General features: G+C 51.0%; 1 protein-coding gene across 1 annotated transcript in view; it reads left to right on the top strand.

Moving 5' to 3' along the window:
• The window catches only part of RPH3AL (rabphilin 3A like (without C2 domains)), a 171,957-nt gene that overhangs the window by 110,683 nt on the left and 37,599 nt on the right, over positions 1–23,675 (top strand). The window contains 1 exon segment of the mRNA XM_031657227.1: positions 2,015–2,101. Within this exon segment, the coding sequence (XP_031513087.1) occupies positions 2,015–2,101 (87 nt within the window).

The following is a 23,675-nucleotide window of genomic DNA, read 5'->3' as shown; positions in this document are numbered from 1 at the left end:
CCTCTCCAGGGGCCACGAGAGCCTGGGCAGCAAGCAGGCCAGCAGTGAGGTGTATGGACAGCGCTCAGAGGACCCTCTGCAGATGGGCTGGGCCGTCAAACACCCCAAGCCTGGGACCTTCATGAGAGCTTGGAAAGGGGCCCTAAGTGTGGCCGAGGCTTGGGCAGATTTTCCTGCCACCCAGAGGGACAGGAGCTTGGAGCAGATTGCGTTTTATTTGGAGAATTAAAAGAGAGGTGACATTTCTCGAACCTGACTGTTGGATGGTAGCAAATCCGTCCCCCGCAGGAACGTACCGTAGCTTCTGTCCCGCGTGAGCTTGCTCCCCGCTCCCCGGGGCACTGAGCTCAGCCGCCCGATCGGGCCAGTGGCCTCCACACACTCGACACGGAAGCCAAGTTGGTGACCTTTTCCTCTCCGTGGAGAGGTGTGCTCCTTGCTGAGTTGGCAGCCTGTAGAAAAGGCCAAGCAACAGATGCCGCCTTCCCTCGGCGGGGGGCTGCAGAGGGCCCCCACCCACGCAGGGACCGCGTGTGGCAGAAAGATGGATGAGCTGGGGCACCAGTCCTGAGGCGTCGCCAGCTATCGCTGAATCAGACTCCGCCGGGGTCAGCCTGGAGCCGGCCTCAGCCCCAGCAGATCCACCTCGGCCTCCCAGCATGCGGCCTCTGGCCTGTCCCACCTCTGCTTGTGGCCGCGCATTCAGGGGAAGCAACAGAAGTCCAGTCACGCATCCCATAGTGACGTTTCGGCCAACAAATGTCCCACCCCGTTATCATACCACATTCTTACTGTACCATTTCTACGATATATTTAGATACAGAAATGCCTTCCGCTGTGTCACAGTTGCCTGCGGCATTCGGTACAGTAGCACATCGTACAGGTTTGCAGCCTGGGGGCCCCAGAATACACCAGCGAGCCTGGGTGTGCAGCCGGCTGCACCATCTCGGCGTGTGTCTGTGTGCTCTATGTGGTATTTGCAAAATGGTGCGATCACCTAACAGTGCCTTTTGTATTTTTTAGTAGAGACGGGGTTTCACCGTGTTAGCCAGGATGGTCTTGATCTCCTGACCTTGTGATCCGCCCATCTCGGCCTCCCAAAGTGCTGGGATTACAGGCTTGAGCCATCGTGCCCGGCCCATAGTCTTGTTTTTAAGTAACACTAACTGTATTTCTAAATTATGAGCTTAATCAACCTTGCTTAAAGCAAAGCCCCTTTACAGTTCTCATGAAGTGCCTGGGCTTGGGGTCTTTGAGGGCCCAGCACGTCAGCAGACTGTAGATTCTAGATTCTGGCTATTTCTGTGTGCAGAGAACATGATAAAATGTCTCCAGAGTGCAACCTGAATCCGTGGTTGCCATGTGGACCTGAGCAAACCCTCAGACTCTGCCAAGCACCGGGTTCCTCACCTATAACGTGGGCCCGACGTTGGCGTAACTGGGGCACGAGGGTCACTAAGCGGCGCTTGGTGTAAAGGAAGCGCTCACGTTCTTACGAGTGTTTCTCGCGATTGCGTCTTCCGACGTGTCAGGCCCGCAGACGAGTTTTGGGTACGATTTTACGCGAATGTCTGTTTCTTTGGTGAAGCACATTGTTTCCTGCCCCATTTCCAGGTAGCAACGCGACCCGCTGTGTGAAGCCCAGATCACCTGCTGTCGTGTTTGCCCGGACCCTCCCCGGTGCTGGGCGTCTCGGTTTTATCCAGTTCTTTGCTGTCAAACACGGTGCAGCCGTGAACGTCAGCAAGCTCAGTTTCCTCGCTGTGACTAACAGAACCGAACTCTGGGGGGAGTCGGTATCGTGGAGGTCCGTGGATGGGGCCATCCATTATGTCCAAAGCCAGCTAAGGATTTTTAGATGATCTGTGCCTTTGAGGTGATTGATTCCTTCTATCCTGAAGCACGAGACACTCCTTGGCAGATGCCAAGTGTCCCTTCGTTACAGTCGTCCGAGTCCCTTGGTGGAGGAGGAAGCGGCTGCCGTCTTGACAACCCCATGTCCTCTCTCTCGTAGAAAGTCTGCACCAAGTGTGGGATCGAGGCCTCCCCTGGCCAGAAGCGGCCCCTGTGGCTGTGTAAGATCTGCAGTGAGCAAAGAGAGGTAGGGCATCCAGGCGGTGGTGGGGAGGGCGTCCAGGCGGTGGTGGGGAGGGCGTCCGGGCGGGGTGGGCAGGGCTGGGTGGGCGGATGTGCTCTCAGACGAGGATGGGTGGACGGTCAGGGTGGCGGTGGGCAGGGCTGGGCGGGTGGATGTGCTCTCAGACGAGGATGGGTGGACGGTCAGGGTGGCGGTGGGCAGGACTGGGTGGGCGGATGTGTTCTCAGATGGGGACAGGTGGACGGTCAGGGTGGTGGGAGAAGAGGTGCTGGGGACACTGGGGACCAGGGAGGGGCCCACTGACAAAACGACGTTTGAGCAGAGATCTGAAGCATCTTCTGTGGCTATGTGGAGGGGAAGCATTCCAAGTAGGGGTGCAACAGGTGCAAGGGCCCCGAGGCAGACGTGTGTGCTCGGCAGATTGGAGGCACAGCGCAGAGACCAGCGTGGCAGGAGTTAGGTTGGGGCTAGGGAGGGGTTGTCAGATGTATTAGTCTGTTCTCACGCGGCTGATAAAGACGTACCTGAGACTGGGTAATTATAAAGGGAGGAGATTTGATGGACTCACAGTTCCACATGCCCGGGGAGGCCTCCCAACCATGGCGGAAGGCAGAAGGCACGTTTTACACGGCGGCAGGCAAAGAAAGAATGAGACCAAGTGAAAGGAGTTTCTTCTTATAAAAACATCAGATCTCGTGACACTTAGTCACTACCACGAGAACGCTCTGCGGGAAACCGCCCCCTCAGTTCAATTACCTCCCACTCGGTCGCTCCCACAGCACGTGGGAATTATGGGAGCTACAGTTCATGATGAGATATGGGTGGGGACACAGCCAGACCATATCGTCAGAGACATGATAGGGTGGGTCAGAGCGTGTCGGTGCTTAGAGACCTTTGTGGGTCAGATCGTGTCGGTGCTTAGAGACCTTTGTAAGGACTTTGGGTTTTGAAAGTCGTTTGTTTACTTTGTTTTTCTGAGACAGGATCTCACTGGGTCACCCAGGCTGTAGGGCAGTGCCACGATCTCAGCTCACGGCAACCTCTGCCTTCAGGGCTCAGACAACCCTCCCACCTCAGCCTCCCAAATAGCTGGGACTGCAGGCTGTGCCACCACGTCCAGCTAATTTTTTGTATTTTTGTAGAGATGGGGTTTTGCCATGTTGCCCAGGCTGGTCTCAAACTCCTGAGCTCAGGCAATCTGCCTGCCCCAGTCTCCCGAAGTGCTGGGATTTCAGGCGTGAGCCGCTGCACCTGGCCAAGACTTTGGTTTTACACTCAGGAAAATGAGGCGCCCTTGGAGGGTCTTGAGTAAGGTAGAGACAGAATCCCATCTCCCCCTCTTTTAAAGGGTGCTCTGGCTGCTGTGTTGAGAATAAACTGCAGACTATCTCAAAGTCAGTAGCACAGTATTTATTTTTCTTATTTAATATCGCCCAGATACGTAAGTTCTTGTCTGTTATAATCTTTGGAAGTTTTCATTTTTTTAACATATTTTCTATACATTTTACTCTTTTCTGATGATAAAATTAATACGGATCATTGAGGAACATTTACAATTACAGATAAGCATAAAGAAGTACACACCTTCCAAAAATCCAGAATCAGAGATAACCGTTGGAAATTTAGTGTATTCCAATCATTGTTCTCTGCCTTTTTTCTTTATATTATTGAACCTGTGTTTTAGAATGGATATCTCAAGTCTTTTCTGGTGTAATCAATAACTCTTTGTAAACTTTCTCGCTGATATTCTGTCATACAGATATTTTCCTAATTGAGGACATTTAAATTGTTTTCATTTCTTCTCTTATTACTGTGTGCATAGCTCTTTGTCTCCATTTTAGATTCTATCCTTAGAATGGATTTCTAGAAGGAAAATCAATGATTATTTTCTTGTAGACCCTTGAGTTATTATTTTTATTTATCTAAGAATTAGCTGGTCTATAATTTTATGTAATTTAAAAAATAAGGGTGCATGGATGGTACGTTTTCTGAGTCCAGGGGTATCTGATACTTTTTGCCTTTATACAAAAAAGACCACTTCACTGGTAATGCAATTAATCCTAGTCTTTCCCACTTAAAATTCTGTGGATTTTACCCCTGTTGTCCACCAGCCACATGAAGAAAAGCAGGAGAAATGGAAAATACAACAGCTAGGACAATGGTACCCAGAAAATGAGAGAGAATAGTGAAATGGTGAAAGAGATGATAAACGTGTTTTTAAAAATTACTTAAAAGGTGTAAGAGAGGCTGGGTACGGCGGCTCACACCTCTAATCCCAACACTTTGGGAAGCTGAGCAGGAGGATCTCTTGAGCCTAGGAGTTTGAGACCAGCCTGGGAAAAACGGCAAGATTTTTTCTCTGGAAAAAAAAAAATTAGCTGGGCGTCGTGGTGCACACCTGTAGTCCCAGCTCCTTGGGAGGCCGAGGTGGGAGGACCACGTTTGCCCGGGAGGTGGAGGTGGCAGTGAGCTGAGATCGTGCCACTGCACTCCAGCCTTAGTGAACAAGGCTCATGAAGGTCTTTAGAGCAAGACCCTGTCTCTAAAATAAAACAAAAGATCTAAGAGAAGGAATAGAAACCAGTTTGAACAAACCAGACCTTTGAGAAAAGTACAAACAAATTTGAAAAAGAACCCCAGGAACCATTTTCATTCCTAAAAATGAGAGATCTCCTAATGAATTTTAAACTCAGCTGAACTGTATTTTAGTCATTTTTTTTGTTGTTGTTTCACATGTGCACAATGTGCAGGTTTGTTACATATGTATGTATGTGCCATGTTGGTGTGCTGCACCCATTAACTCGTCATTTACATTAGGCTTTTCTCCTAACGCTATCCCTTCCCCCTACCCCCTCCCCACAATAGGACCCAGTGTGTGATGTTCCCCTTCCTGTGTCCAAGTGATCTCATTGTTCAGTTCCCACCTATGAGTGAGAACATGTGGTGTTTGGTTTTCTGTTCTTGTGATAGTTTGCTGAGAATGATGCTTTCCAGCTGCATCCATGTCCCTACAAAGGACATGAACTCATCCTTTTTCATGGGTGCATAGTATTCCATAGTGTGCATGTGCCACATTTTCTTAATCCAGTCTGTCACTGATGGACATTTGGGTTGGTTCCAAGTCTTTGCTATTGTGAATAGTGCCGCAATAAACATACGTGTGCATGTGTCTTTATAGCAGCATGATTTATAATCCCTTGGGTATATACCTAGTAATGGGATTGCTGGGTCAAGTGGTATTTCTAGTTCTAGATCCTTGAGGAATCGCCACACTGTTTTCCACAGTGGTTGAACTAGTTTACAGTCCCACCAACAGTGTAAAAGTGTTCCTATTTCTCCACATCCTCTCCAGCACCTGTTGTTTCCTGACTTTTTAGTGATGGCCATTCTAACTGGTGTGAGATGGTATCTCATTGTGGTTTTGATTTGCATTTCTCTGATGGCCAGTGATGATGAGCATTTTTTCATGTGTCTGTTGGCTGTATGAATGTCTTCTTTTGAGAAGTGCCTGTTCATTTCCTTTGCCCACTTTTTGATGGGGTTGTTTGATTTTTTTCTTGTAAATTTGTTTAATTTCTTCATAGATTCTGGATATTAGCCCTTTGTCAGATGGGTAGATTGCAAAACTTTTCTCCCATTCTGTAGGTTGCCTGTTCACTCTGGTGGTGGTTTCTTTTGCTGTATTTCAGTCATTTCTTAGTGCGGTGAACCTTGTCATTCCTGAAACAGCCACAGATGTTTCCTTATCATTTGCTTCTCATTGGTTATTTTTAATTTTTGATTCCTGATCGGTGCTCCCAATTGTCTCGTCCCTGATTTCCTCTCTACCAAGTCCTGGAGACGAGGTTCTTGAGACCACACAGAACCATGACATTCTCCTAATGAGCTGCCTTTGTAAACTGGCTGCTTGGCTCAGTGCTCCGTTTCCCAGCTCTGGACTCTCCATTCCTGCCATGGACTGGCACACTCTAGTCCCTCGCCTGGTTTTCCTGCTGGTGGATTAATAAACTGTGACGTGTGTTCAAGATTTAAATAAAAAAGGGAATAAGCCTGGACATGGTGGCTCATACCTGTAATCCCAGCACTTTGGGAGGCCAAGGTGGGTGGATTGCTTGAGCCCAGGAGTTTGAGACCAGCCTGAGCAACATGGTGAAACCCCCTCTCTACAAAAAATCCCTAAATTATTAACCAGGTATAGTGGCACGCACCTGTAGTCTCAGCTAGTCAGGAGGCTGAGGTGGGAGGATTGCGTAAGCCCCGGAGGTTGAGGCTGCAGTGAACCATAATTGTACCGACGTACTCCAGCCTGGGCAGCTTACAGTTCTAAACTGGACTCAAAAAAACTCGTGTACAGTTTAAAGAATCATAATAAAAGAGGTACCTACTAATTACCACGGGAGCTGAGAAACAGGTCGTTACCACACAATGCTTAGTTCTGCTTGTGTTTGCGTGTGACATAAACAAGGTGGGTCTGTGTGTATTTTTCTGTATGTTTCTTCTTTATTCATTCAATTTTGTGATCCTGAAATTCACCCATGTTGACACGTGCAGCTGGATTCGTTCCCATCACTGCGGTCTATATCCCACTGTAAAAAATACATACCTGGGCCGGGCGCGGTGGCTCACACCTGTAATCCCAGCACTTTGGGAAGGCGAGACGGGCGGATCACGAGGTCAGGAGATCGAGACCATCCTGGCGAACACGGTGAAACCCCGTCTCTACTAAAAACTACAAAAAACTAGCCGGGCGAGGTGGCGGGCGCCTGTAGTCCCAGCTACTCGGGAGGCTGAGGCAGGAGAATGGCGTAAACCCGGGAGGCGGAGCTTGCAGTGAGCTGGGATCCGGCCACTGCACTCCCGCCTGGGAGACAGAGTGAGACTCCGTCTCAAAAAAAAGCAAAGCAAAACAACAAAAAAAACATACCTGTTTATCCGTTCTACCTTGGTGATCATTTTAGTCACTCTCCGCTTTTTTGCTATTATAAATAATCTTGCTGTGAACATTCATGGCTCCTGGAGCACATGTACCTGTGCAAGAGTTTCTGTGGATTTTAGGCCAAGGGTTTCTCTTGGATTACAGGGTGTGTCCACATTCAACTCTACTGGGTGATTCTTGATCCTTTTCCAAAGTACTTGTGTTAATACCAGCTGATGCTCTTATGCGCCTAGAAGAGCATCCCAGCCACTTCCGTTTTCCTCGCAGCCATGTCTGCTCTTTCCCCCTCCAGTGTAAGTTTTGGTTCTGCTCTCCACTCTCTGGTTTCCACTATTTCCTTTATTTTGCTCGTTTTCTTCTTGCGGTTTTCTATTTTATTAGTAAGGCCAGTCTTTATGTTTCCTAGACACCAAACAATTGTCTAATTATTTTCCCGAGCCCCAGCAAGCCACATTCACCTGCACGAAATGCTTTAGAGGTTTTTCCCCTCCCTGCTTCTACCGCAGCCTGTCCCAGGCCCCTGTCTCCCTGTTTGTCCACCTCCGATGCGGCGAGCCCTGCAGGCCCAGGACCGGCTCCAAGGCATCTTCTCATGGCCCTTCCCTTGGCCCGGGATTGTGCCTGTGACGCTGCCCCACGCAGGAGGCACCTTTGACTCTCCTGTGACCTGGCCCCTCAGAACCAGGGAAGACGAGGGACCGCAGCCCCTGGCTTGTGCTGTGTCCTCGGCTCTTCCTGCCTCTTCCTGTTCTCCCAGATGGAGCCTTGCTTCATGAAATACTCCTTCCGCAGTGCAGCTCACATCGCCGGCCTGGCTGATTCTGGAAGCTGTATCTCCCAGGGCTGACAAGAGGGTTGGAGGAGGGAGGACAGCCCCTGTGGCCCCAGGAACTGACAGCCCTGCTGTGCCAGGAAGGCTGCCCAGGCAGCTTCAGCTCCTGCCCCCATCCCAGCCAGGCAGGCGAGGCCCAGGTGGGCAGGTGAGGCTCAGGTGGTCCATAGCACGCCTCCTCCCCTCACCTGATGTGGAGCCCGGCACTGAGCTGTCAGAGGCCCCGTGCTGGGGTTTCGCGGTGCCTTTTTCACGTGCTTTCATGGGTGCGACAGTTGGGACTGGGAGGAACTGCACTGGCAGCTTCTAAGCACACGATGTTGCAAACCAGAAATTCATTTCGTTTACTGTTTAGCCTTGAATCCCTATCCACTAAAAGAAAACAAAGAATGACTCACTCCAAGTTATGCTGCAATCAGTAGAGAAGTTCGTTGGAATCGAGATTCCCCAGGATTCTGCAAACCATCCCTGCAGCCTCTCAAATGTACCTCGGCCATGATGTACCTCTCAAATGTACCTTGGAGGACACGGGTGTCATCTGAGGGGGGCGGCCTAGAAAGGGGTGAAGAAGACCAATTTTTAAGGAGCTGGAGGCTGGTTAAGACAATTAGCGTGTTCTTCTCTGTTCAGTGTTGGCTTTGCCTCCTCAGTTTCCCGCCGCATCCTGGTTGGAACCCAGCAGCCGCGGGCAGCAGCCGGCAGTCACTGTGTCTCCTGCAGTGTGTCGTATACAAAGGCACTCGGGAAATGTTTGTGGATTGAAAGAGAAATTTGCAAAGAAATTTCGTGTTCTGATCTCTTCAGAATCTTTTCCCTGTGGGGCACTTTGGATCTCCCTGACGTCACCCTCGCCGGGGTCTGTCCCTGACGCCGCCCTCACCCGGGGTCTGTCCCTGACGCCACCCTCAACGGGGTGTGTCCCTGACGTCACCCTCGCCGGGGTGTGTCCCTGACGCCACCCTCAACGGGGTGTGTCCCTGACGCCGCCCTCGCCAGGGTCTGTCCCTGACGCCACCCTCAATGGGGTGTGTCCCTGACGTCACCCGCCGGGGCAAGGTGTGTAACCCCTGACAATGCCCCTCGCCGGGTAAAAACTGACGCCGCCCTCGCCGGGGTCTGTCCCGACGCCACCCTCAACGGGGTCTGTCCTGACGCCGCCCTCAACGGGTCTGTCCCCGACAACGCCTTCAACGGGTCTGTCCCTGACGCTGCCCTCAACGTCTGTCCCTGACGCCGCCTCGCCCGGTTCGTCCTGACGCCGCCCCTCCCTGTGTCCTGACGCCCTCGCTTTCGTCTCTCGACGTCGCCTCGCCGGAGTCTCATCGTTTCACTGTCACGGACGCTGGGTCTGTATTTCTTCCTCCTTGCCCCTCTCTCCTGCTTGTTGATTGACTAAAGAGTTGTGCGCGTATTTCCACAGGTTGGTTTGACGGTTTTTGCGTGTGTACTTTGTTTTTTTAATACTTTAAGTTCTAGGCCATGTGCACAACGTGCAGGTTTGTTACGTATGTATACGTGTGCCATGTTGGTGTGCTGCACCCATTAACTCGTCATTTACATTAGGTATTTCTCCCAATGCTCTCCCTCCGCCCTCCCCACAACAGGCCCTGGTGTGTGATGTTCCCCACCCTTTGTCCATGTATTCTCATTGTTCAGTTCCCACCTATGAGTGAGAACATGGGGTGTTTGGTTTTCTGTCCTTGCGATAGTTTGCTGAGAATGATGGTTTCCAGCTTCATCCGTGTCCCTACAAAGGACATGAACTCATCCTTTTTTATGGCTGCATAGTATTCCATGGTGTATATGTGCCACATTTTCTTAATCCAGTCTGTCATTGATGGACATTTGGGTTGGTTCCAAGTCTTTGCTGTTGTGAATAGTGCTGCAATAAACATACGTATGCATGTGTCTTTATAGCAGCATGATTTATAATCCTTCGGGTATATACCTGGTAATGGGATGGCTGGGTCAAATGGTATTTCTGGTTCTAGATCCTTGAGGAATCGCCACATTGTCTTCCACAATGGTTGAACTCGTTTACAGTCCCACCAACAGTGTAAAAGTGTTCCTATTTCTCCACATCCTCTCCAGCATCTGTTGTTTCCTGACTTTTTAATGATCATCATTCTAACTGGTGTGAGATGGTATCTCATTGTGGTTTTGATTTGCATTTCTCTGATGGTGAGTGATGATGAGCATTTTTTCGTGTGTCTGTTGGCTGCATAAATGTCTTCTTTGGAGAAGTGTCTGTTCATTTCCTTTGCCCATGTTTTGATGGGGTTGTCTGATTTTTTCTTGTAAATTTGTTTAAGTTATTTGTGGATTCTGGATACTGGGAGCATTCCCTTTGAAAACGGGCACAAGACAGGGATGCCCTCTCTCACCACTCCTGTTCAACACAGTGTTGGAAGCTCTGGCCAGCACAATCAGGCAGGAGAAAGAAATAAAGGGTATTCAGTTAGGAAAAGAGGAAGTCAAATTGTCCCTGTTTGCCTATTTAGAAAACCCCATTGTCTCAGCTCAAAATCTCCTTAAGCTGATAAGCAACTTCAGCAAAGTCTCAGGATATAAAATCAATGTGCAAAAATCACAAGCATTCTTATACACCAGTAACAGACAAACAGAGAGCCAAATCATGAATGAACTTCCATTCACAACTGCTTTAAAGAGAATAAAATACCTAGGAATCCAACTTACAAGGGATGTGAAGGACCTCTTCAAGGAGGACTAGAAACCACTGCTCAGTGAAATAAAAGAGGACACAAACAAATGGAAGAACATACCATGCTCATGGATAGGAAGAATCAATATTGTGAAAATGGCCATACTGCCCAAGGTAATTTACAGATTTAATGCCATCCCCATCAACCTACCAATGACTTTCTTCATGGAATTGGAAAAAACTACTTTAAAGTTCATATGGCACCAAAAAAGAGCCCACATTGCCAAGAGAATCCTAAACCAAAAGGACAAAGCTGGAGGCATCATGCTACCTGACTTCAAACTATACTACAAGCCTACAGTAACCAAAACAGCATGGTACTGGTACCAAAACAGAGATATAGACCAATGGAACAGAACAGAGCCCTCAGAAATAATACCACACATCTACAGCCATCTGATCTTTGACAAACCTGACAAAAACAAGAAATAGGGAAAGGATTCCCTCTTTAATAAATGCTGCTGGGAAAACTGGCTAGCCATATGTAGAAAGCTGAAACTGGATCCCTTCCTTACGCCTTATACAAAAATTAATTCAAGATGGATTAAAGACTTAAGTGTTAGACCTAAAACCATAAAAACCCTAGAAGAAAACCTAGGCAACACCATTCAGGACATAGGCATGGGCAAGGACTTCATGACTAAAACACCAAAAACAATGGCAACAAAAGTCAAAATAGACAAATGGGATCTAATCAAACTAAAGAGCTTCTGCACAGCAAAAGAAACTACCATCAGAGTGAACAGGCAACCTACAGAATAGGAGAATTTTTTCTTCTTTTTTTTTTTTGTGGAGATGGCATCTCACGATGTTGCCAAGGCTGACCTCAAACTCCTGAACTCAACCAGTTCTCCTGCCTCTGCTGCCCTAAGTGCTGGGATTACAGGCATGAGCCGCCATGCCCGGCAGGGTTGGTCTTTAAATGATCTCCAACCCACTTATCCTGGAGGTGACAAGCAGCACACTGAGGTCTTCCAAGTAGGAGACTCTTCCTCAGTCTGGGCCTCACAGGCCTATGGAAGGTCAGGATCATCGGGGGCTCCCAAATTCCGCAGCCAGCCCAGCCGCTGGTGGGAACTGGCCGTGCTCGCCAAGCCCGAGCCCGGCATCCTTGTGGCACCTGCTTCCCGGGCAGGCGGCCTGTGCTCACCGCGCGCTGCCATCTGTTTCTCTACGCTGTTTCTTTCTCTCCTGGTTCTGCTGTTACTTGCAGTTTGGATTTTTGCTGCAAACAGCTTTGCCAGAGGGCCCCCTCCGGAGGCCTGTGAGTGCGTTCGGGAGTGGGTGGCTGGTGCTGCGGTGGGCGGCTGCCTGAGCACCCCTCCGTCTGTGCCTGGCTCCCTCTGGGCTGCTGTCACGGCGTCCCTGGGGGACCCGGACGGTCACACTTCCTCAGTGTGCTGGTCGCCTCCCACGCCTCCGTGGCTCTGCCGGAGAGACCCGCTATCAGGGCAGCCTCCTGGCCTCCCACGTGTGGGCGGTGGCAGGAGGAGCGGGCTCCTGGTGCCCACCAGCCCCCAGGGCAGTCTGCCTCATGGGGACTCCTGCACTGTGCCCCTGTAGGCGGACTCAGCCGTCCCACCCTCCCCTGCCCCTTGCCTGGGGCGTCTACCTGAGCGGTGCCTGTGCGCTGGAGAAGTTTGCCTCTGAGAGATCCAAGAGGCTGCTGACTTTCTCAGCGCTGTGCCCCAGTCCGCGAGTTCGTTGTTCGCACCCAGGCACGCGAAAGGAGTCCCGTCGTTCACAGCAGGCACGAGCTGAGTGCCCACTAAGGGCCAGGCCGTGAACATCCCACTTCATCCCCACGGGAGCCCATTGTCCCCTGTGCCAGTTGGAGAAACTGAAGCTTAGAGCGAGGAGTTCACGAGCCCAAAGACGCTAGATGTGCCTGCTGGAGCCAGGCTTGAAGCCAGATGTATCTTCCTCCAAAACACCTTCTCACAACTCTATTCATTGAATCACTTACTCCTCTAATGTTCACTGAGGATTTGCCACGTGCCGGGCACTGTTTGAGGCCCTTGGAAAACAGCCGTGGTGAACTAGCTCTGACTTGAGCTTGTGTTCTAGTGGGGACTGGGCCTGGGGGTGGGGCACAGACAATGAAACCTAAATAAGCAGATCATATCACACATTAGGTCTGAATAGGAAAAAGAATGAGTAGGTCAGGCACAGTGGCTCACACCCAGCACTCTGGGAGGCTGAGGCAAGAGGACTGCTTGAGGCCAGAAGTTCAAGACCAGCCTGGGCAACATGGTGATACCTTGTCTCTGAAAACTAAAACATCATCCGGGCCTGGTGGCGTGAACCTGTTCCCAGCTACTCAGGAGGCTGAGGCAGGAGGATTGCTCGAGCCCAGGAGTTTCAAGCTGTAATGAGCTATGATCACACCACTTCACTCCAGCCTGGCAACAGAGCAAGACTCTGTCTCTAAAAAGAGAAAAGAAAAGAGAAAGAACTAAAAAGAACTGCGTAAAGGAATCAGGAGTGTTGGGAAGGCCGGGTGGGCGGGAGGTGGCCGTGTTAAAGTAGACTGGCCACCACCGCATACCCATTAGGATGGCTGTTATCTAAAACGCAGAAAGCACCAAGCATTGGTGAGGATGTGGAGAAATTAGGACCTTGTGCGCTGTTGGTGGGAATGCAAAGAGGTGCGGCCGCTGTGGAGAGCAGCGTGGCGGTTCCTCGGAACGTTAAACAGAATTACCACTGGGCTCAGCAACCCCACTGCTGGGACTACGCCCAGAAGAACTGAAAGCAGGGACTCAGATCGATGTGTGTACACCCGTGTTCCTCGCCACATTATTCTCAAGAGGCAAAACACGGGAGAAACAAGTGTCTGTCGTCAGACGGACGAATACACAAAACATGGTATACACGTAAATGTTACTCGTATTCTTCAGCCTCCCAGAGGAAGGAGATGCTGACACTGGCTGCATCTCAGATGAACCTTGAGGACAGAGCACCAAGTGAAAAGAGCCGGACGCAAAAGGACAGATACTGTGGGATTCCATTTATATGAGGTCCTAGAACAGCCAAATTCTTAGCGACGGGAAGCAGAAAGGCGGTTGCCAGGGGCTGGCAGAGGAGGCAGATGGGGGGCGTCAGTGCTGAATGGGCAGAGTTCAGTCTGGGATGATGAGAAAGTCCGAAGGATGGATGGTGGCGATGGTCGCACAACCCTGTGGATATACTTAATGTCACTCAACTGTATACCTAAAAGCGGTTAGAATGGTGCCTCGTATGTTTTGTACATTTTATCACAGGTAAGAAAGGTAGACGGGCCAAGCTGGGCTTCTTTGCAAAGGTTCTGTTTCGGCCGACTTGAAGCAGAGGCAGCAGGAGGCCAGCGGCTATCTGCAGGGAACGTGGTCCAGGGAAGGGGACGCTGTCTCACGCTCAGGGTGTTCACAGTGAAGCCGGGGGGCCAGCGAGGCTCCCCACTTTCTAAGTACTGGGCCCTGGTTCCCCTAAGGCAGGTGGCAGGTGTCAGGTGGTCCTAGAAGGCTCCCTGGCTGTGGGCAGTAGGGAAGTGGGCTGACGTGGTTCACCGAAACACCCTGGCCCACCAGAAATGCAGCCCACAGCTCCTGACATTTGACTCTGTGGGGCCCCTGGGCGACCATCACTTTCTCAGCCATAGCAGGTGAGCTCAGAGTGGGCAGAGCTGGGAGCCCTGCAGCCTGCAGCCTGCAGCCAGCCTTGACTGCGACAAGGTGCAGGGTGCGAATCCACCCCACGGGTCAGCTGATGGGACGCTGTCCAGACACAGCAACCACCCTGCCTACTCCCTCCTCCCTGCTGGGCCTCCTGCTTTTCCCCAGTGCCATGCCCTCCTGTGCATGCCCCTGGAGAAGGGGGCGACAAGCTAAGGAGAAAGCATCTGAATTTGGTCTTTCTCTTGCATTCATTTGAATAAAAATTTGGATGAGCCGATTCTCCTGCCCGTTTTTCAGATGCCAAGTGACATTGGCTGGCACAGTGGTGCCCCTCCCCCTAGCCAGCTGTCTCGCAGATGGAGACTGGGGAGTAGAGGGTGGCACCCTCCTTCAGGAAGTATTTAATAAGCTCCTAGGGGGTGCCCAGCCTGGAAAAAGACACCCATCCCCTCTTCTCAAGAAATAATTCAAGACGCATGTTCTCCCGAGATGCCAGAAAATTCTTCTGAAGAAAAACAGAAGCAGAAGAGAACTGGCCCTTGCTGAGATCCTCCTCTGGGCGTGGCATGAGGCTTGGGGAGGGGGGAACCAATGTTCCCGTTTTCCAGCTAAACGGAAGCTCCCGGCCCTTACGTGGGAGTCCGAGGACTCGCAGAGCTGGAAGGTCCACCCGGGCTGCTGGGCAGGCTCTTCCTACTGGATCAGCTCCCTCCCCCTGCGCTCAACTAGATCAGCTCCCTCCCCCTGCCCTCAGACCCTCCTGTTCCAGGCCGAGGCTGCAGGCTGGAGAAGTACATTTAGACAGAAGTGGCCTTTCATCCCTGTCTTCTCCTTAGTTGCCAACGTGGTGACTCCCGACTGTTATATCTGGGGGACTCCTGAGTCCCTGCTCCTCATCTCCTTGCCCTGACTTTGTAAGTGGTTCCTTCCCAGACTGGGTTCATGCTCCCACAGAAAGCCCAGCCCAGTCTGGCCCTGACTGTCATGTAACAATCTGCATCTCTGAACTTGGCTTTGGGTCCCAGGACCTGGTTGTCCTCTGGGCCCTTGAACTTTGCCAGCTGCTGCCAACCCCACATTGACTTGAGGGTCAATGTCATGGCCATGGACCAGCTCCTGATGCTCCTTGTCTACAAATTAAATCCGAGAAGCCTCTTCTGCAGGAGTCCCGGCTGGTTCATCGTATTGCACCTGGCACCTCGTAAGTTCTAAGTATCATCTTCACGACATTTGACCTGGAAACCTGCTCCTAGGTGTGGCCCCCAGAGAGGCTGTGCTCCCGGGAAACAGGCCACAGATGCACGCGGGAGTATTTTTTGTAAGAGAAGAAAGCCCTGGAAATAATAACCTATTATACATGTCCCTTCACGTAGAAAGGATGAATTTTGGCTGTGAAATAATAGGCAGCAGTGAAAAACGTAACTGCAGCTAAGCTCACCAAAGGACGCATTAAAAATACAGTGAGGCTGGGCGTGGTGGTTCACACCTGTAGCCCCAGCACTTTGGGAGGCGGAGGCAGGAGGATTGCTTGAGCCCAGGAGTTTGAGACCAGTGTGGGTAAGAAGGCGAAACCTGTTACTACAAAACGTTTTTAAAAATTAGCCTGGTGTAGTGGCTCATGCCTGGTGGTCCCGGCTACTCGGGAGGCTGAGGTGGGAGGATTGCTTGAACCTGGGAGGTGGAGGTTGCAGTGAGCCACGGTGGTGCCGCTGTACTCCAGCTCGGGCAACAGCGTGAGGCCCTGCCTCAAAAAAACAAACAAACAAACAAAAAACAAAAAGTTAAAATCTTAATATAACTATTAACTCTCCAGAGCTTAGCTAACAGCCTGCTGTTGACTGGAAGACTTACCAATAAAGAACATTCAGTCAACACATTTTGTGTATTATATGCATTATATACTATATTCTTAAAGTAAGCTAGAGAAAAGACAATGTTATTAAGAATGCCATGAGCAAGAGAGAATTTACTCTTCACTAAGGGAAGCAGGTCATCGTGATGGTCTCATCCTCGTCTTGGTGTTGAGTAGGCGGAGGAGGAGGAGGAGGAGGAGGAAGGGCTGCCTTCGTTGTCTCTGGGGTGACAGAGGGAGAGGAAAGTCCAGCTCGGAGTGGGCCTGTGTAGCCGCAGCCCATGTGGTTCATGGGTCAACAGTATTTATTTAGAAATATGGCCGGGCGTGGTGGCTCAAGCCTGTAATCCCAGCACTATGGGAGGCCGAGGCAGGCGGATCACGAGGTCAGGAGATCGAGACCATCCTGGCGAACCAGGTGAAACCCCGTCTCTAGTAAAAATATACAAAAAACTAGCCGGGCGAGGTGGCGGGCGCCTGTAGTCCCAGCTACTCGGGAGGCTGAGGCAGGAGAATGGCGTAAACCCGGGAGGCGGAGCTTGCAGTGAGCCGAGATCCGGCCACTGCACTCCAGCCTGGGCAACAGAGCAAGACTCTGTCTCTAAAAAACAAAACACAAGCCAGGTGCAGTGGCTCAAGCCTGTAATCCCAGCACTTTGGGAGGCCAAGACGGGCGGATCACGAGGTCAGGAGATCGAGACCATCCTGGCTAACACGGTGAAACCCCGTCTCTACTAAAAAAATACAAAAAAATAGCCCGGCGAGGTGGTGGGCGCCTGTAGTCCCAGCTACTCGGGAGGCTGAGGCAGGAGAATGGCGTGAACCCGGGAGGCGGAGCTTGCAGTGAGCCGAGATCGCGCCACTGCACTCCAGCCTGGGCAACAGAGCGAGACTCTGTCTCAAAGAAAAAAAAAAAAAAAGCATACATATGTGGTTTTTTTAAACTAGAAAAGCAAGAGATTGCTTAATACAAAATTCCAGATGGTGGTTACCACTGAGAAGGGAGGGTGGGTTACGGGAGCTGCTCAGATCCGGCACCATTTTATTTCCTGATAAACTCACAGGTATTTACTCGAATATGATTCTTTGAAATGTCTGTATGAAATACACTTTTGTAGGTTTGCTGGCTTTCACGGGCATACACCCAAAAGATGAGAGGAGGTCACTAAAATCAGGCAAAAAATAAGAAGCTTGAACCAGTGATACGGAGAGAGACCTGTAAGATCTCCCAGAATGCAGGGAAAAGCCAAAGAGCTGAACGTGGTCAGGAGGCAGTAACGGCTCTGGAAGACGGAGAAAGCAGCGGAATCCAGAGCTAGAGGCTTTCCCTGAGAGGAACCAAGGCCTGTCGGAAATGAGGTGCTGATCAAATACGTAACTGGAAAAGTGTCCCCAGATGTCGCCCCCGCACCGCACCACCCTCGAACCCCGCTGAGGAGGGCTCGGCCCAGACAGGGTTTCTCTTTGGCTTGGGAGCGTGTTTCTGAGGCTGTGTTTAAACACAAGCATGTTTGTTGTCCTGGGAATTGAATCAAAATCATGAAGCTCCTCTGAAAAGACCTGGCTCGGTCTAACTGGCCGGCCCCATTTTCTGCCTCCAGCCCCTATTCATTTCCCGTGTGCAGCCCACTCCATCCGGGCACAGGGCACGGCTTCACAGCCAAACACCGTGGTACAGACCTGCCCTCTCTCAAGCCGGTGGCAGAGCAGCCTCAGTACCGGGGCTCGAAAGGATTCCATGCTGCGTGCCGGCTGAACGTGAGGGGAGTGTGTGTCAAATGTTGACCACACGAGTCTTTAAGAGCAGCAGATGAAAGTGTCATTGGCCTCCGTGGATTAGCTGAGCTTCCAAGAGCATCTGGACAAAGGGAGAAGATGGTGTGCAGGACCAGAGAGCAGACAGGGGCCCCCGTTCTCAGCAGCTCCTAGGGACCTTTCCTCATCACAGGTGACGTGAGAGACGATACAAAGGCCATGGGGCGTCCGTGGGGCACAGACCCCGAGGCTGGGCTACAAGGCGGGGTGAGGCCAGACGTGAAGCTTGGCAGCCGGTCACGAAGTTCTGCCTGATTCAGGGCCGCGCAGCCCTGCAGCCATCGGGAGCCAGCGCTGGGCGACACCTCCCTCTGTGGCTGGCAAGCGCTCCTCACGGGTAATTGTGTAGAAGCCGCACAGAAGCCAGCCCCTCGCCAGGGGTTAATGGAAGCCGAAGCATTTCCTCTAGTTCTGAAATAATCTAGCCGAGGTGTTTAAATCATCTGTCAAGAAAACAGCGCCCTCGGAATTCTGTTTCTCACTCCTGCTTTTCCTTTCTACTGTGCTGGCAATTGCCTGCCTCCCAGACTGACCTGGTTGCTCAAAAACCCACTTGAAATGAAGAGGAAACTCAGGCTTTGGAGAAAGCTGTGCTCTCCTAGGCTGAGTGGGGAGCTTTGCTGCTCTGGGGGGATTTGGAAGAAAGGGCAGGTGCAGGTGCGTGCTCTGTCTTTCCTGGGGTGTGAATTCCAGCCCATCTCCTGGTGAGGGCAGGGCCCTCCGACTGGGTACAGGGGAGCCAGCCAGTGGGGGCGGGGGGGCAGCGGACTTTCCAGGCGGGATGAATTTGATGAATCTGTGCACTCCCACCGGGGTTGTGGGGAGCACAGTGATGCTGGGGGCTTTCTCCCTGGCTCACCAGCATGCACGCAGGTGGACACACACACACACACACCACACACACCCCACTGGGGAGCACAGTGATGCTGGGGGCTTTCTCCCTGGCTCACCAGCATGCACGCAGGTGGACACACACACACACCCCACAGGGGCCTTAAAGTGTCATCTTTTAAAACACAAATACATGAATCCTCCTGGAAGGGGGGTCTCACTTCGCTTTGAGGTCACACCTCAATTAGGAACGAGTTAGCACTTTAGAAAGCATTGGACCGGATGGATGCCTGGGTGGGGAGAGAGGCAGGAGGAAGAGGCTGCCCACAGCTCTGCCCAGCTGTCCTGGTGCGGCTCAGACCCTCTTGGGGGCTTGGATCCCTTCCTTGTGCTTTGCGCCCTCACGCTGAACATCTGCCGCGAGCAGAGGCTCACCCTGGGCTGGAAGTCAGTGGAACCCTCCCAGAACAGAAGGGCCCGAAGGCACGGCATAAACCCTCATGCAGGAGAGAAGACAGCACGCTGTGGATCTGTGCCCCCGGCCTCCCGTCTGCAAGACCATTGGATTTTGCTTCCTTAGCTCGATCTTAGAACTGTACAGGAGATGCTTAATAAATGTGATTTGGATGAATTAATATCCACTGACTCCCTCTTCAGATGCTGTTTGTGTCATTTCCCGAGGTCAGGGAAGGAAATAATGAGGAAGGAGTTACCCTAAACTTGATTCCTACTGAATGGAAAAGGACAACAAGGAGAAATTATAAACAGAGCCCAAGAGAGGGAAGAGGGAAGGAAGGAATAAAAGAAAAAACCGTGAGCAGGTCAAGTATTTCAGGATGACAAAACTGTTTCCTAGTTTTAATTCTGCTGGTTGTCTTAACTGGATATGTGTATGCATATAAATAACTTGAATATTCAAAGCTATACTTATCTAATCACTTATATTACAATAGACAAAATAACTCTTGGCCAGGCACCTGTAATCCCAGCACTTTGAGAGGCCAAGGTGGGAGGATCGCTGGAGTCTAGGAGTCCGAGACCAACCGGGCAAAATGGTGAAATCTCATCTTTCTTTAAAGAAATTACAAAAAAAATTAGTTTGGCATGGTGGCACACGCCTGCAGTCCCAGCTACTCGGGAGGCCTAGGTGGGAGGATCGATTGAGCCTCAGAGGTGGAGGTTGCAGTGAGCCGAGGCTGCACCACCACGTTCCAGCCTGGGTGACAGAGCAAGGCCGTGCCTCAAAGAAAAAAAAAAGTCTCTTCCCTCTTCTTATAAAGTGTGAGGGACCCAAAGTGTTTATTTCCAGCTACTTTTTGGGTTTTATTGAGACAATCTGGAACTTTGGGTCAGATTTGTTTTGTTAACTGATTCTTTTCTATCTACTTTCAAAGCATAATTTCTTTCAGATTTTCATGTTTTGTAGTTATGGGTACATCAGTAATTTAGGCTGAATTTTGTCTTTCGTTGACCACCGAATTCTCGGGTACCACGAGTTCCCCATTCCCGAGATTTTTATTTTACTTCATCCGCTGGTCACCTGAGCTATGATACACCTGTAAGCAGGTGCTTGGGGAAGAATGGCTGCACCTCTGTGTTCCGTCTTTCCCGATGCCAGTCACAGGTGGAAGCGTTGTCCTCCACCCTTGGAAGAGCAAATGCTGACCTCTTTCTGCGTTGGTCCCGCGTGGTCCCAGATGCGTCCAACAGGCCTTGTGACGTGCTTCGTGCACTCCTCACACCGATCAGCGGAAAACCACCATGCAGTGGTCACACACACGCTGCGGATTCCGAGTCCCCATCCGGTGTGCACAGCTCGGAAGGATAATCCTGCTGTAAACACGCTATGGATTCTGACTCCCCATCCAGCGTGCACAGCTCGGAAGGATAATCCTGCTGTAAACACGCTATGGATTCTGACTCCCCATCCAGTGTGCACGGCTCGGAAGGATAATCCTGCTGTCCACACGCTATGGATTCTGACTCCCCATCCAGCGTGCACGGCTCGGAAGGGTAATCCTGCTGTCAGCCAGAACTTTGAGGTAGGCTGGTTCTATTCGGTTTTGAGTGACAGATGGCATTTCCGGTAGAAAACAATGCTAGAAACAAGTATGTATGTTACCTCAGCACACCTCACGTCAGCTGGGCTTGTTCAGTATTGGTGTGGGTCCAAGGCTCTTGGAAAGTCCAGCTTGTCGCACGTGGCCAAAACTGTGGCTTTGAAACCTGATCAGAGATCACCGCCCAGCTGTCTTGGAAAGTAGCGTTGTGTCCACTAACAGCACGATACCCCCAGGCCCTTGTTTCCTGCTGGACCCAGCTCTGTCTGCCCCTCTGCAGTGAAACTTTGGTTCCCCTTGAAAACCTGACGAGGTGCCCGCGGCCAAAAATCTGACTCTGAGTGGTTAGGTGGGGGCAGTGATGTGCCAGAAGGAACTTGGCCTTCTTCAGGGACAGAAGTGTCGGTGTGTTCCCAGCTTACATTGACGTTCTCAAACTAACCATAACCTCACAAAGTCTCTTCCATGGCAGAAAATTTTACTTACTATGTTCCTTTCCTTTCCTGAGCTACCAGCTTTTCTCCCTTAAGCTGCATCCGGACTCAGGATACCAGCCATAGACTGTGCCGGCTCCCCACGAGTCGACCTACCGTGCAGACTGAGGATTTAATAATATCAACATCCAATTACCAATCTGTTGCATTTTAATTTTAATCAAAGTAACACATCATATGGTTTTAAAAAATCAAATTGTTCAGAAGAGCTAACGCTGGGGAACGGCAGTCGCCCGGCGGGTTCCTTGCCAGCACGTCACCCGCTGCTGCCTGTTCGTCCACGTGCCGGTTCCTGCCGTGCCTTTCTTGATTTACCAACTTGGGAGACTCTGTATTGACTCCTGGCCATGCAAGGTGAGGAGCTGGCTAGTTTGGACTGCTCTGCTTCTCGTCTCTCCCCTGATGTTGATCATTTTGTTATGACTTTCAGCTCTTGATTAAGTTTGTGACTTTGTATAATATTCTCCTCTGTCGTCTTCCATCAGCTTTGGTACCCTGGACTCCCTCTGTGTGAGCTGTGGGTATGGAGGCCTCCTCTTCCTCCCCCACGCCCACCTCCCTCCTTGTCTAGTTGGTATCTTTACTTGTAGATTGCCAGCATTTACATTTAGATTCTGTTCTTTGCTATGATTAATTCTTCCACGCTTTATGATTTGTGCCCGGGTCTTTGGGCAGGTGACGGAGTGATGACACCAAGAGGCTAATGTCATCGAAAGAATTTCTTGCTCACGGTTCCCGAGAAGAGGGGACCACCTCGTCGGGCAGGGCCACGTGGGAAGCACCAGAGCCAGTCGCGGGCAGAGGAGAGGGGAGAGCACGTCCACAGCCTTTACTGGGGCTCCTGCGGGGACAGCAAGGTGGGGCCAGTCTGAATAACCCCGCGGGCTTTGTGGCACAGGGGCTGTCTCTCGTTGTCTGGTCCCTGGCTCTGCATTGATTTAGGGCAGGGGAAATATTGACCTGGTGTGTGGGTGTTAGATAAAGGAGATGGCTCGGGACATGGACTTGGGATTCGTTTGATGGTTTGTCGCGTGACTTTTGCACACCCACAAAAGCTGGGTCACAGGGAGGATGTAAACAGCTTGGCCAGGCTGGCCTCAAATTCCTGGCCTCAAGTGATCCTCCCACCTCGGCCTCCCAGAGGGTTGGGATTATGAGTGTGAGCTGCTGCACCTGGCTGGGATTTACATTGAAAAAAAATTATTTTGTAGACCAGGCACGGTGGCTCACGCTTGTAATCCCAGCACTTTGGGAGGCCGAGGTGGACTGATCATGAGGTCAGGAGTTCCAGGCCAACCTGGCCAACATGGTAAAACCCCGTCTCTACTAAAAATACAAAAATTAACCGGCGTGGTGGCGGCACCTGTAATCCCAGTTACTCGGGAGGCTGAGGCAGAGAATTGCTTGAACCCGGGAGGTGGAGCTTGCAGTGAGCCGAGATCGTGCCATTGCACTGCAGCCTGGGCTACAGAGCGAGACTCCGTCTCAAAAAAAAAAAAAAAAAAAATAAGCATTAAACATCTTAGGCTCAAACGTATGCGAGGATCACATTTTTATAATGACCTTGACCCCTAGACCGCCCCGAGGAGAATGTTCCCACTATTCCGAGCAAACATTCCTTTTCAACTCTGAATTTCTCCAACCCTGTCACATTTTAATTTACCCAGTATTTGGGCCATGATGTTCTGGTGTAACTTTTAGTTTTTCTGGAGTTTTTATTGACTGTGTTTCTTACTGACAACAGAATAATGAAACTTTACGTCCTCTTTTATGCAGTTTTTTATTTTACCATCTATCGTGTGGAGCCTTCTGTTTTCCCGTGAGATCCCCTCCAGACCCCGGACTAGTTCCCGATTGCTGCCAGGAACTTCCCCTCAGCTCACCTTTTGAGGTGGAGACCGTTTCCAGGATCCTACGTTTTCCTCTTTCTTGTTTTTCACTGGTGTGTTTCTGGAACCCGTCCTTAAGTACTTCTTAAAAGGAGTGTGTGAGAGGGAAACTCCGCGTCCTTGCCAGTTTAAAAATGCCGGTATTCTGCCCTCCCATTGGCTTGATAGAATTCCACATCCAGAGTCTTTCGGCAGCCACTGTTCCAGCGGCAGGTCCAAAGCGATTCTGAGCCTGCTTTCCTTATAGGTGGCCTATCTCTTCCCCGTTCGTCAACTCGAGCCACCGTAACGACGTACCACAGACTGAGCAGCGCAAACCGTGGGAATTTGCTTCTCACCGCTCTGGGGAGGGGGAAGATCAAGGGGCTGTTTCAGATCCCTGGTGACTTCAGATCCCTGGTGAGGGCTGTCTTTCTGGCTTGCAAGTGGCTGTGTTCCCGCTGTGCCCTCACAAGGCAGAGAGAGAGAGGACGCACATCCTCCTGGCGTC

Source organism: Papio anubis, chromosome 17 (assembly GCF_008728515.1).
Source record: "Papio anubis isolate 15944 chromosome 17, Panubis1.0, whole genome shotgun sequence".
In the NCBI taxonomy this organism is placed as follows: Eukaryota; Metazoa; Chordata; class Mammalia; order Primates; family Cercopithecidae; genus Papio; species Papio anubis.
Note: the sequence above shows the minus strand (reverse complement) of the source record. Positions and strands in the feature narration are given on the sequence as shown.